Raw genomic sequence first — 11,582 nt, forward strand, 5'->3', positions numbered from 1 at the left:
TTCCTGGAAACTTCTTTTCTGACAATACATCTCTGTCTAAGCAGCAGGGAATGGTCCATTGTCATTTGTATACATTGTTCTCATGTCTGACCGGTTACACTTAGAATATAGATTTTGATTTTTCAAAGCAGTCAACGTTTGAATCCCAAAGTGATAGAAAAAACTGAACATTACATTGGTTGGTTTGTAAACTGAGCCTGTGTCACGTTACCTCAGTATGGAGAATAAATTGCCTTCATGCATTGATTTCAAGATTGTTAAAGTTGGAACAGACAAAATGTTGTTCAGCACCAGCGCCTGGAAGATTAAAAGTTCAGCTGAATAAATGTACTGGCTTTTGCATTCTGTGTGCATTTTTTAATGAGATTAAGTTTTCTTGTATGGTGGGTGAATAAATCAGCTGTCTCACAAGAAGGTTTGAGAGTCATACATGACCCTAATCGTTAGGTATTTATAGATCTTAAGGCTTTATCATTAATTGGCATCCAGCAAATACAGTTTAGCCTGCATGCAAGACCCTGCATGTACATTACATTTTGGCTTTGCTACAAAAAAGCACCAAGTTCTGATATGGGAATTTTTAAGGTAATTTTCCAGAATGTCCTTTTAATTTGAAGTGATTTGCTTGATATGTTGAGAGAATTTGCTCTTAAAATTTTCAGAAGTATCATTGAAACTTTGAAGAATTTATGTGGATATTTGGGAGAATATGTGTAGAAAGGTTCAACTACTCTCAGGGATATTTGGGGGATATGTTTGTTTAATATATTTAGGAGAGTTTCATTGAAAGTTTTGGTGAAAATGTTCCTTAAAGTTTTTGGGGTCTTTATTTCCGTGAAAATTTCTGGGATGTTATAGGGAACTTCCGTCATTTCCAAGAAATTTGGAGGAAACTTTTGGGAATTTGCTTAAAATGACTAAAAATTTGATGGAATTTGGGGGACTCGTTTTTTGAATTCTTAGGCTTCATGATAAGGTTTCACTGATTTTTGGGTAATAGTTTAAGAAATATTGTCCAGTTTTTTCATTTAATAAAACACATGCTATGTCTGTTTTATCCGTATTTTTGGTGTATTCATTGACTTTCATTCTTATAATGTCTCGAGCACACAAATTAAGTTTTCGTTAAACTCCGAACTAAAACTTTGTGGCGTTGTCATTCTGATTTCATGCTACGGCCCCAAATAGGTGTACCCTTGGAATGTCATTCAGCAAGACACTCAATGAAACGAATGTTAGGCGAATGAACCCCGGCATACGTCATTGAGAGTGGGCTGCCCGAGCTACAGTTTTAGCCAATGGCGTTTGAGGTTAAATGTGAATTGGCCAATCAATGGAGGAGTTACTGGAAATGGGCGGGCATGTGTCAACTACGGTCACCGACGTTGTGGTGAACTTTACCGGTGTTAAACTACCCCTGGACCAAACGTCAATGTGAGTAGATGAATCTTACTTGTAACTTTATATTTACCTCTATAAGAGGGGCACACTAGATGTTGTTTGCTCGTTATTAATCGCTACACTAATTACGGGTCTTTGAGGAAGATCCGATCTCGTGGTAGATTCCACATGGCTACCTAGCCACCTAGCTTGACAACCCTGCTAGTTAGCTTTAGCACAGGTTAAACTCTGCTAGCCAATAGTTTCACTAGCTGTTGGCTGATCTTCAAATATAGCCACGGTTTAAGACCACAAGTTACTGCACAACATATCCCGTGTTACCAGATTTCATTCCTGTGTTTATTCATGCCGAGAGTCTGACTTAGCAAGGCCTTAGCTACAGCCAGCCTGCTGCTCTGTTACTGCCTGGACTGTAGCACAGATCACTCACTTTAGCAGGTTAATGCTAGCTGTGTGAATTGTAGTGAGATAATTGCAGTTAAAGCCCAGATGCATACACTCTGGGAGGTAATTGTCTAAGAAGCAATATACCAAAAAGTATAATTTAAACTTTGCAAATGAAAACATTTTGTGCCAAATGACCTCTTCAGTTTTGACTCACCTTTAAAGCAAGCACCTCAACAGCCAGTATACAGCACCTGTCTGATTAGATTACATAGATATAATTAATGAATTTGATTAATAATTCATCCATCATTTGTGTCTCTCCTAGTCTGTAACTGTCTCAGAGTATGGGCAGTGTGTTGGCTGCCGCCTCCCCCGCTCCTGCCCCAGCTGCAGCTGGAGGCAGTCAAGGGGTCCCGGGGTTGGTGTCGGTCCCTCCAGGGTTCACCATGCCCTCAGTGTCATCCGTCCCGCCAGCATCTGGTTCTGGAGAGTCAGCAGATGCAGAATCCGCACTCCCAAACCCAGGCACATATGAGGAGTGCCACCGTAAATGTAAAGGTAAGAGAATTGATTTTATCACTGGATGCACATCTCACAAAGTCAAATTAAATTTCATGCCATATTTACAGTGTTGATATTTACAGCCAATATGTTGGCTGCACATATCTGCAGTATAAATAACATATCAGCCTTAAATGTTGGTGAAGTAAACAAATGGACCATCAGGTATAGGTGTTTGCCTTGGGCGCCACACACCCAAGAGGGCCCACCATGCATGCTCAACATTTTGGAGGCATCTGGCTGCAGTTCTCTATGCTGGGGCATTTTTTTGCTCATCTGTTTCAGATGGGGCGGGGTATCATTTGATTTTTTTTCTAATACCGACTAAATCAATTGTTGAATTTTTCTTGGTTTGTGATGTGTTAAATTTAAAGGTAAATTTTTAGTTTTTTTATCATAAAGTTCTGATGTTGATAGCCATGTACCTTAACCTCTGACAGGAGCAGGAAGTATGTCATTGAGTACGTCCGCTTGGGTAATATATGTCACTTCCTGCCCCATAATTGAGATCGCCCTATTGTAGAGGTCTGCAGCCAAATGCCCCAACATGGAGGTCTGGAGCCAGATCCTGTTACATTTTTAATGAAACCTTTTGCAGCAGAGTCACTTGTTTGGTTTTTTTTTTATAATAAATAAAGGTGTGTATTTGTATCAACCAAAAGGAGTAAGTAATTAATAAATTAATAGTAAAAGTATTGAGGCTTAAAATATTACGTTGATCTCATAAAATGGGTGCCTTGGAGAGGAACAAAACCAGCAACAATTGCAAGCACTTAACACCGAGACATTGGCAATGTGTTGGAGTTTTTCTGCAAATTTTGGTCATTAGAAACTCAGAATTACCCATCATTGAATGCTTAGGAATTCTGTTTTCAGTATCTAAACAGTTAAAGGTATCATTTGTGTTTTACCCGTTTTGTATTCAGGTTTTAAATGCAGGTGTTGTGACAACCCTGCATTGTGCTTTTACATCTTTTAGCTAACAAACTTTTAATTTATTTTTCTGTAGAGGTGTTCCCTCTTCAGATGGAAGGGGTACGGTTAGTGGTCAACAAAGGCTTGAGCAACCACTTCCAGGTCAGCCATACAATCACCCTCAGCACTCTGGGTGAATCCGGCTATAGATTTGGTTCCACCTACGTCGGCAGTAAACAGACTGGACCAGCAGAGGTAACATTCACATCACATCAATAAATGATATTGACCCTTTGAACTGTAAGATGTAAGTCTTCATAATAGATCTGTGAGTGTATATAAGCAGTTCTTTACTTACTTGTTTGTTTGAGTAATTGTTAGAAAAATATCTAACTTCTCCCTATTTGAACCACAAAATAGATGCTTGCTGTAAATTCCAAGAAAAGAGGAATGATTAATTTCTGTTGAATATCAAAAGGGGAAGTAGAGAGAGGAAAAGGACACTTTAATTGAAAGTTATCCATACATCTTTCTCCAGTAGTTTTTAAGTGTTTAAACAAATATTTGTAGAATTGCACAAAAAGCAGTAAGTTTGCCTTTTGTTAGATTATCTTCTGGTTTTTCCAACTTTATTTCTTTTGCTAGATTATTTTCTTTGTCTAAATCAGGAATCAAAGCTGTGATTTCTGTTTTTCCCACAAGGAGCTTAAATACTTACAAATCCAGCTCCACAAAAGGTAATAATCAGGAAACGTTAGAGCCCAAAGTGTTTTACAGTGCTCTGTAATACACCTTTGTAGCTGATGTAATGTTTTCAGGGGCTCCCTCTAACTGACCTGAAACCTAACCAAAGTTTGTTTTGCTCCCTTTCAGTCATTCCCTGTCATGGTGGGAGACATGGACAACACTGGCAGTCTGAACGCCCAGATCATCCACCAGCTCACCTCTGCTGTGCGCTCCAAAATAGCCATCCAGGTCAGTTTGGGAGACATCCATTAAGATGTTACTGATGGTTCAGTGTTGAACATTTCATCACAGGCTCATGCTATGTCTCTTTGGTGTGTTGCAGACTCAGCAGCATAAATTTGTAAACTGGCAGTGTGACATGGAGTATCGTGGTGAAGACTTCACCTCTGCTGTGACACTCGGCAATCCAGACGTACTCGTTGGATCTGGTATGATTATTCTTATTTAGTTAATTTGGACAGTCCTCATGACAAGTAACCAGGTGTTGCTCTTGTTTTGCCATTTGCCCATCTACTAGCTTTGATACAGTAGTTGAGCTCTCAGCCTGCAGGGATTTTTGTGCCACTGACTCACAGCTTATGTATGAGAATTTGCCACATTAAAAATAAGGTTAAAAGTTTAGCTGGTGTTAAAATCAAACTAGATTAAGTCAGAATTCCTGGGTGCACTGATCTTGTTTTAAAATAGGCTGCAGCCCGAAGTTTTACAAACACGTTCAACAACCACAGAGCAATATTTTCGCAGGTCACCTAAAGTAAAAGGTAGATTAATAACTAGTTACGGTACAGAGAATCAGCTTCATAGCTTCATAGTCACAAAACTTCAGCATTAATTTCATTTCACATCCATGGTGGGTGGGCTATAAAGGCATACATGTGAAGTCATAGCGCGAGTCTGCCGGTCCAGCCGCAGAGTTGTAGAAAGGATGACAGAAATCAGTTGAGAATAAGCTCTAAACAGCTTTATTTCAGCTGAAGGTGCTTTTTAAAAAAATAACTACATCTTAATTATGTTAACCGCTGTCAGTAAAGATCCTCAGCTGATGGAATACATGTACAGAAATGTTTTGAGTCATAACAGCATGTTAATATGTGAATATATCTAGTCTATAACAGTTTATACAACAAAATATAAAAGTTTAGAGCTGAACTATGAGAATTTGCCACATTAAAAATAAGGTTAAAAGTTTAGCTGGTGTTAAAATCAAACTAGATTAAGTCAGAATTCCTGGGTGCACTGATCTTGTTTTAAAATAGGCTGCAGCCCGAAGTTTTACAAACACGTTCAACAACCACAGAGCAATATTTTCACAGGTCACCTAAAGTAAAAGGTAGATTAATAACTAGTTACGGTACAGAGAATCAGCTTCATAGCTTCATAGTCACAAAACTTCAGCATTAATTTCATTTCACATCCATCGTGGATGGATCAAGCTTATGAGAGCCTTCAGGCTCTGCTTTGTGTACTTAAAATCAGGTCCAGATAAACGCCAGGAAACTTGATTTGTGGCCAGATACCAATATCCATAGACTAGGAAGCAGTTTGGATCTCCATGGAGTCCAAATATCTCTGATTTAAGCAGATAAGTCCGTTTGTCTCCCGTTTTTGCCCACTCCTCACAGAGACTGCCGTGTTTTGCAGCCCGGAGCCGAGCAGCTGTGTTGTGTGCTGATGTGACTTCAGTACAACCCCCTATTGTTGTGTGTGTAGCTCCACCTTTTTGGTATGGATAGGTAAGATTAGTACCCCTACAGAAGGATGCCGAAAAGTGGGACGATATGGGTCATTTTTTTGGGACCCTTTCCAACTTTGCCCTATGGAAATGCAAAAAAAATGCGTGCTGTTCCGCACCGAATTGAGCCAAACCACTCAGTGGAAACAACCTCCAAGAGTGTGTTTTTACAGTACTTGTTGATACAGAGTCCAGTTTGATATGCAGTAGTATAATAGCTGTTGCACAGGAGGCGACGATACTACTGACCGTTAAACAGACTGCTCCACCCTTTAGGGTTGGATAGGTGCACTTGGTACCCCAACACAGGATAGTCAAAAAGTAGGACATTACTGATCTGTTACTTTTGTATCTTTCCCACCTTCTGAAAGGGGATATGAAAATAATTGTGTACTGCACTGAACTGAATTGAGTCAGACTGCTTGGTGAAAACACAGCTAACATGAAAATCCCTTCTAAAAGAAGGGATGAAATTCATGTTGCACATATGGATGGGAAGAGACTTAACTTTTTTATAATACATGCCTGTCAACTATTTTTCCTCAGGAATTTTGGTGGCCCACTATCTCCAGTCAATCACACCAGGCCTGGCTCTGGGGGGTGAGCTGGTGTACCACAGGAGACCAGGAGAAGAAGGAACTGTCACATCTCTCCTGGGCAGGTACACAGGTAAAAACCCATGTTGTGCTTATTGAACTGTGCACTGCTGTCTTAAATCCTTGCCTCACAATCTCACTGTTAACTATGTCAAGCCACCATCTTCCCAGATTCCCATTCATAATCTCAAATAAATTAATCTTTCAGTTATTCACTGTTGTTGGAATAATATGATTAGATTCTACCTCACTGATTAGCTTGTCTGTGCAGTAAGAGTGATATATTTTTTGTTTCTCCTCAGGTGACAACTATGTTGCTACACTAACTTTAGGTGGAGCAGGGGCTCATGCGACATACTATCACAAAGCCAATGATCAGGTACTGATGTTAAAAATACAAAGATGCATTTCTGTGAATTAGTCATTGCTTGGTTCTAAATTCTGCATTTTCACTCAAGGTCTGCATGGATTTAAAAACTTTTTTTTCCATATCTGATTTAAAGAGTGACTAAGCATTCAGACCACCTTTTTCAGCTGAAAACCTTTGTATTATATGGGTATTTATTTATTTGTGCTGTTCATCAGTGAAAAGTATTTAAATTTGTCATTTTATGTTAGAAATATGCCAAGCAACTACCCTCACAGGTTGAAACCTGGCTGTTGGAATTATTTTTTCAGCTGGCTGAAACGGTTTCAGCTTTAGGCAGATACTACCCACTTTCTCCATGGTCATTAACTTCAGTAGCAGCAGCCAGTAGCTGTAGTTAGCAGGTAAAGGCAGGCTCCAAAGAACTCACTGTAATACTCGAGGATTGTAGGTAGTGTTGTTCTTCTGCTTGAGATTTCAAATAAAAACATTGGTATCAGATCTTACACGAAACACTTCCCCATTAAAACTGTTCTTAAAAATTGACAGGTAAATTCAGTAGAAGCAGCTGAACACAGACATTTGTGGGTAAAATAAGGCTTTGCCAATCAGTGACATGACTATGATACTCTAGGGCTATGGGTAGTGTTTTCCATTTATCTGAGAATGTGAATAAACCATGTTTTTTTTTTCTAAAAAGGAGTTTGTTAAACTACAAGCTCATCTTCTACAGGAACATATACCATTGTTTGCCCATTAACTGACTAAATTTACACCCAGCTGCTGAACTCATCCTTTGGGCTTTAGTAACTATTAAAAAAACTTTAAGGACCTATTTGCTTAATCATCAGGGCATATCTCAATTTAAGGCTCGTCAAACAATCATTTGTCTGAAGAATCCCAAAGTGGATATCAAACACATTTGTTTAGGTCGTAATACCTCCAACCGAGTACCCTCAACAACCAACGAGAGTGAGCAGACCGCTTAATGTCCCAAGCCAGATGTTGCGTATTTTCCTGGCTCACTAACATAAACACAACTATCCTTTTATTCCAGCCAGGATTTCATCTTAGTTCTTTTCCTTGTTTTTGGATTTTTACTACAACTTTAACACATGCTAGGACAGCCTGTTTTCATGGAACGGCCAGCTGAGGTTATCGAGTCAGAGAATGGATTGTCCTTATGTCTGTGGTCCCCCACGCTTTTGAAGTAGTTTAAGATTTGAAAATTGTCAAGTGTGGCCAGCCATAGCCATTATTTCCATCTTTTTAAGGAGTGACTGTGTTGTTACTTGAAAGCTGAAGCCAAAAAATATCAATGACTTTGATTTAAAGAGCAGAATAACTATGTAGCACAGTCCCATTATACTTGATAACTTTTTTTTCCAGATTAAAAATATTTTAAAAAAGAAAGCAGTAAAAGTAAGACGAAGTAATACAGACAGCAGAATAATCAATGCTAATGCAAACAGTGATGTCTTTGTTGAGCTCTGAAATTCAAGTTTGGTTGACATGGACAGGAAAAGAAGAACTTATGTATGTGTTTGGAATTACTGTTTTTATCATACTTGATCAAATATGAGCCTAGCCTCACACTTCTTTCTTCATCTTCTACAGCTACAGATAGGAGTTGAATTCGAAGCAAGCACAAGGATGCAAGACACTACAACATCCTTCGGTTACCAGCTGGACGTCCCCAAAGCTAACTTGCTTTTTAAAGGTAAACAAGAGCGGTATGAGTAGACCCCTGGCCACACAAGTGAAGTGTTTGAATTGCAAAAAAAATATAGATTTTTACTTCAAATTCTCCTTACCTTTCCTCCCTTCAGGCACTGTTGACAGTAATTGGGTTGTCGGGGCAACCCTCGAAAAGAAACTGGTGCCGCTGCCTCTCACACTGGCCTTAGGGGCTTTCCTCAACCATCGCAAAAACAAGTTCCAGTGTGGCTTCGGTGTCACCATTGGCTAGAGTCGCCGGGAGGGGGAGCTGCCTGGAGTAAACTCGCAGGCCACAGCTTGGACCGGCACAGAGACACACAGGAACCTGGACTAAGTTTTAGATATTGGACTCAGAGACTCTCTTTCAACTGTGATTTCTGCGGCAGACAGAGAGACAAATACCAAGGAGCCAGGACTGGCCAAGCCATGCCTACATTCTGTAGCACAAATGTCTTTCCTTTACGGTGTATTTTATATACCCAGAGGCTAGAGAGGTGTATGTCAGAGGGCATCCGTGATGCATGAGATCATGTGACGTGAAAAATCAAAGTAAGTGGTTAGAAATAATATATGGTGATCATGTATGATGGGGTGAAATAAATGTCATTACTTTTTGTAAAAGCTGGATGCTGTAATGTTTTCTATTCCAGGAGTTTTTTAAAGAATACAAGTATTATTTTAGAATCAGGATTAATTATAGAAACACTTTGTGCTTCTATATGTTTGATTTTTCTGTTTTCCCACAATGATAAGTAAATTATCTCCATCAGTTTTTGGGGACAGGTGGGATCAGAAACCACTGGTTTTCCCTTTGACCCATTAAGACTGGATAAGACCCTGTGTGCCTCAACCTTTAACCCTTTTGCATAGTAAATCTAGCAAATTCATTTTGTCTTCTTATTCTGTATATTATTCTTGTGTTTCTTCTTTTTTTCAGAAAAGTAATAGTAGGAGATGTTTTTACCTGACATGTTTCGACTGTCATCTGCAGTCTTCCTCAGAAGGCTCTTCTGAGGAAGACTGCAGATGACATGTCAAACATGTCAAGGTAAAAAAAAAAAAAAAAAACATCTCCTACCATTAGTTGTCTGAAAAAAAGAAACACAAGAATAATATTCTTTAACCCTTTCATCCCTAGAGGCTCCATATCTGGGACTAGCTCTCCTCTGAGGAAAACCTTTAAAAGGCAGTCTCAAAGTCCATCGACAGAGTCCTGTCACACACCGTTTGAAGCCCACAGATCATGGCAAACTAACAAGCGCAACATTTTCCACCTAAACAAAACACAACTCAGACCATGTCATTTTCAAGCTTGAACACTCAAAAAGGGTCTAGGGATGAAAGGGTTAAGACCTGATGAAATGGCAATGCACTTTGGATGATCCTGTAGTGTGTAAGACGTGATCAACTAACTGATTCATGAAAATGCAGATAGAAAGGCATGAAATAGAAAAAAGCCTCTAAATTCCACACAGGAAATCTGATTGCTGATGTTTTGAAAGGTGAGCAGTGACAAAGATAGTAGCTGTTTCTCAAAGCCCAGGACGTTTTCAGCACAAAATTGATAATAAATCACAACTGGGGAGGGTCCATTCTCTGGGTTTGTCATAGTATAAATTGAAGAATCATGCCTTTGGGAATAAAATCATTTTCATGCAAGACAATGCACCATCGTATGCTGCAAAAAATCCCACTGAGGCCTAGGCTGCTGTGGACAAAAAGGGAGAGAAAAAAAATCATGGCGTGGCCACCGTCATCCCCTGACCGCTACCCCATTGGGAACCTGTGTAGGATCCTTAAAAGGAAACTATATAAGGGAGGATTGCACTTTAAAACAGCAGCTCTAGGAGGCAATTCTGAAGTCATCAAAGGAAATACAGGTGAAACTATGCACAGACTTAGAAGTTCAATGGATGCAGAGCGTTATGGTGATATCCCCCCTTATAGCTGTGATTTGTGAAAAGTTACCTCCTAATGTAGAAGATTATAACAGATTTCAGTTTTCAATCCTTTAAAAACTGTTGAGTGTTTTGAAACTCTGTTTTACATAATAATTTGAAACTTGGCGTTTTAAATTATTCTAATTCTAAAGAGTCTGAGAAACACTGGATTTAGTGAAAAAGTGACAACAGACAGCCAACCCTCAATATCTTGTCAGTGTTTTTGAGATGTTTTGTGTTTGTTTGACTTGTTGGTTAAACTAAAATCTCTCCTCCACAATATCTCAGATAAATTGACCCAAAATATTATATAATCCTACATTATTTCCATTTTTGGGAGATATCTCTTTTAATCATAACCGACACAAGTATGATGGTTGGACTTTGAGACTATATCAGTGACAAGAATAAGTAACTTTTTGAAACTTGCTTGGAACAGTCACAGCGCATGAGCTTTTCCATGTTAGGGAAAAAAATGTGGAAAAAGGGGGTAATTATTTCAAGAAAATGAGAGTATGTTCACACTTTTTGATTATTTGATATTTTTTTTTAGTTTGACACTTGGAGCCACGTCATGTCTCCCATCCATTTACATAAGTGTATCCTAGTCATTAAAAACAGAAAAAAAAGTCCATAAAATAAATTAGTCCGAAGGTTTTTAATGTAAAATTTGCATAGTGTTGTGGCATCAGCAGTGATTTTTTCTTAGGCATGGATCATTTTTCACACCCAGGTAACCCTTGTGCACCATTTTTCACAAGAGAAAAAGCAGTGTGAAGTGTTGAAACTTGATTTTCTTCCACTCTGACAACATGCGTACATAAACGTAGTTTCTAGTGACTTCTTGAAGTTCTTTCCTGTCGTTCAGAGTGAAGCAGGTTAAGCAGAAAAATGTCTGAGAGGAAAGGCTTGAGGCTAATCCAAATACACAACAGCTATAGCATGTGGAAAAACAAGTGTAAACAAAATAACAATATTCATGTTTATATCATGTCTGACATTTGTACTGCACTAAAGTCCTGAAAGATTTAATAGGCCTGTACCTATGCCCATGTGTAGCAGGATTAGCTGTTATTTTTAAAATGAAGACACCAAACAAAACTTGCTGTAAAGTGTTTTAATCTGAAGCACAGTATTGCACAAAATTCCACAACCTGCTGAAGGGATTTGCAAAAATCACCCAACAATGGTCCCGCCACCAAAACAAACCCTCTTAT

At 38.9% G+C, this 11,582-nt stretch overlaps 1 protein-coding gene across 1 annotated transcript; it reads left to right on the plus strand.

The window, feature by feature from the left end:
- Window positions 1–1,325: 1,325 nt before the first annotated feature.
- tomm40 (translocase of outer mitochondrial membrane 40 homolog (yeast)) lies at window positions 1,326–9,045 on the plus strand. The gene is made up of 9 exons (XM_041793696.1): window positions 1,326–1,434; window positions 2,114–2,346; window positions 3,359–3,519; window positions 4,138–4,239; window positions 4,334–4,439; window positions 6,290–6,412; window positions 6,642–6,718; window positions 8,324–8,426; window positions 8,536–9,045. The coding sequence occupies exons 2-9, from the start codon at window positions 2,133–2,135 to the stop codon at window positions 8,673–8,675; spliced, it is 1,026 nt and encodes a 341-aa protein (XP_041649630.1). The 5' UTR covers window positions 1,326–1,434; window positions 2,114–2,132; the 3' UTR covers window positions 8,676–9,045.
- The last annotated feature ends 2,537 nt before the right edge of the window (window positions 9,046–11,582 follow it).

This window comes from Cheilinus undulatus, linkage group 8 (assembly GCF_018320785.1).
Source record: "Cheilinus undulatus linkage group 8, ASM1832078v1, whole genome shotgun sequence".
NCBI classification, from domain to species: Eukaryota; Metazoa; Chordata; class Actinopteri; order Labriformes; family Labridae; genus Cheilinus; species Cheilinus undulatus.

Excerpts from the sequence above, each read along its gene's own strand:
- tomm40 (XM_041793696.1), top strand. The coding sequence starts at position 2,133 with ATGGGCAGTGTGTTGGCTGCCGCCTCCCCCGCTCCTGCCCCAGCTGCA. Across the intron at positions 2,347-3,358 it reads GTGCCACCGTAAATGTAAAG|AGGTGTTCCCTCTTCAGATG; the intron begins GTAAGAGAATTG and ends ATTTTTCTGTAG. Across the intron at positions 8,427-8,535 it reads AGCTAACTTGCTTTTTAAAG|GCACTGTTGACAGTAATTGG; the intron begins GTAAACAAGAGC and ends TCCTCCCTTCAG.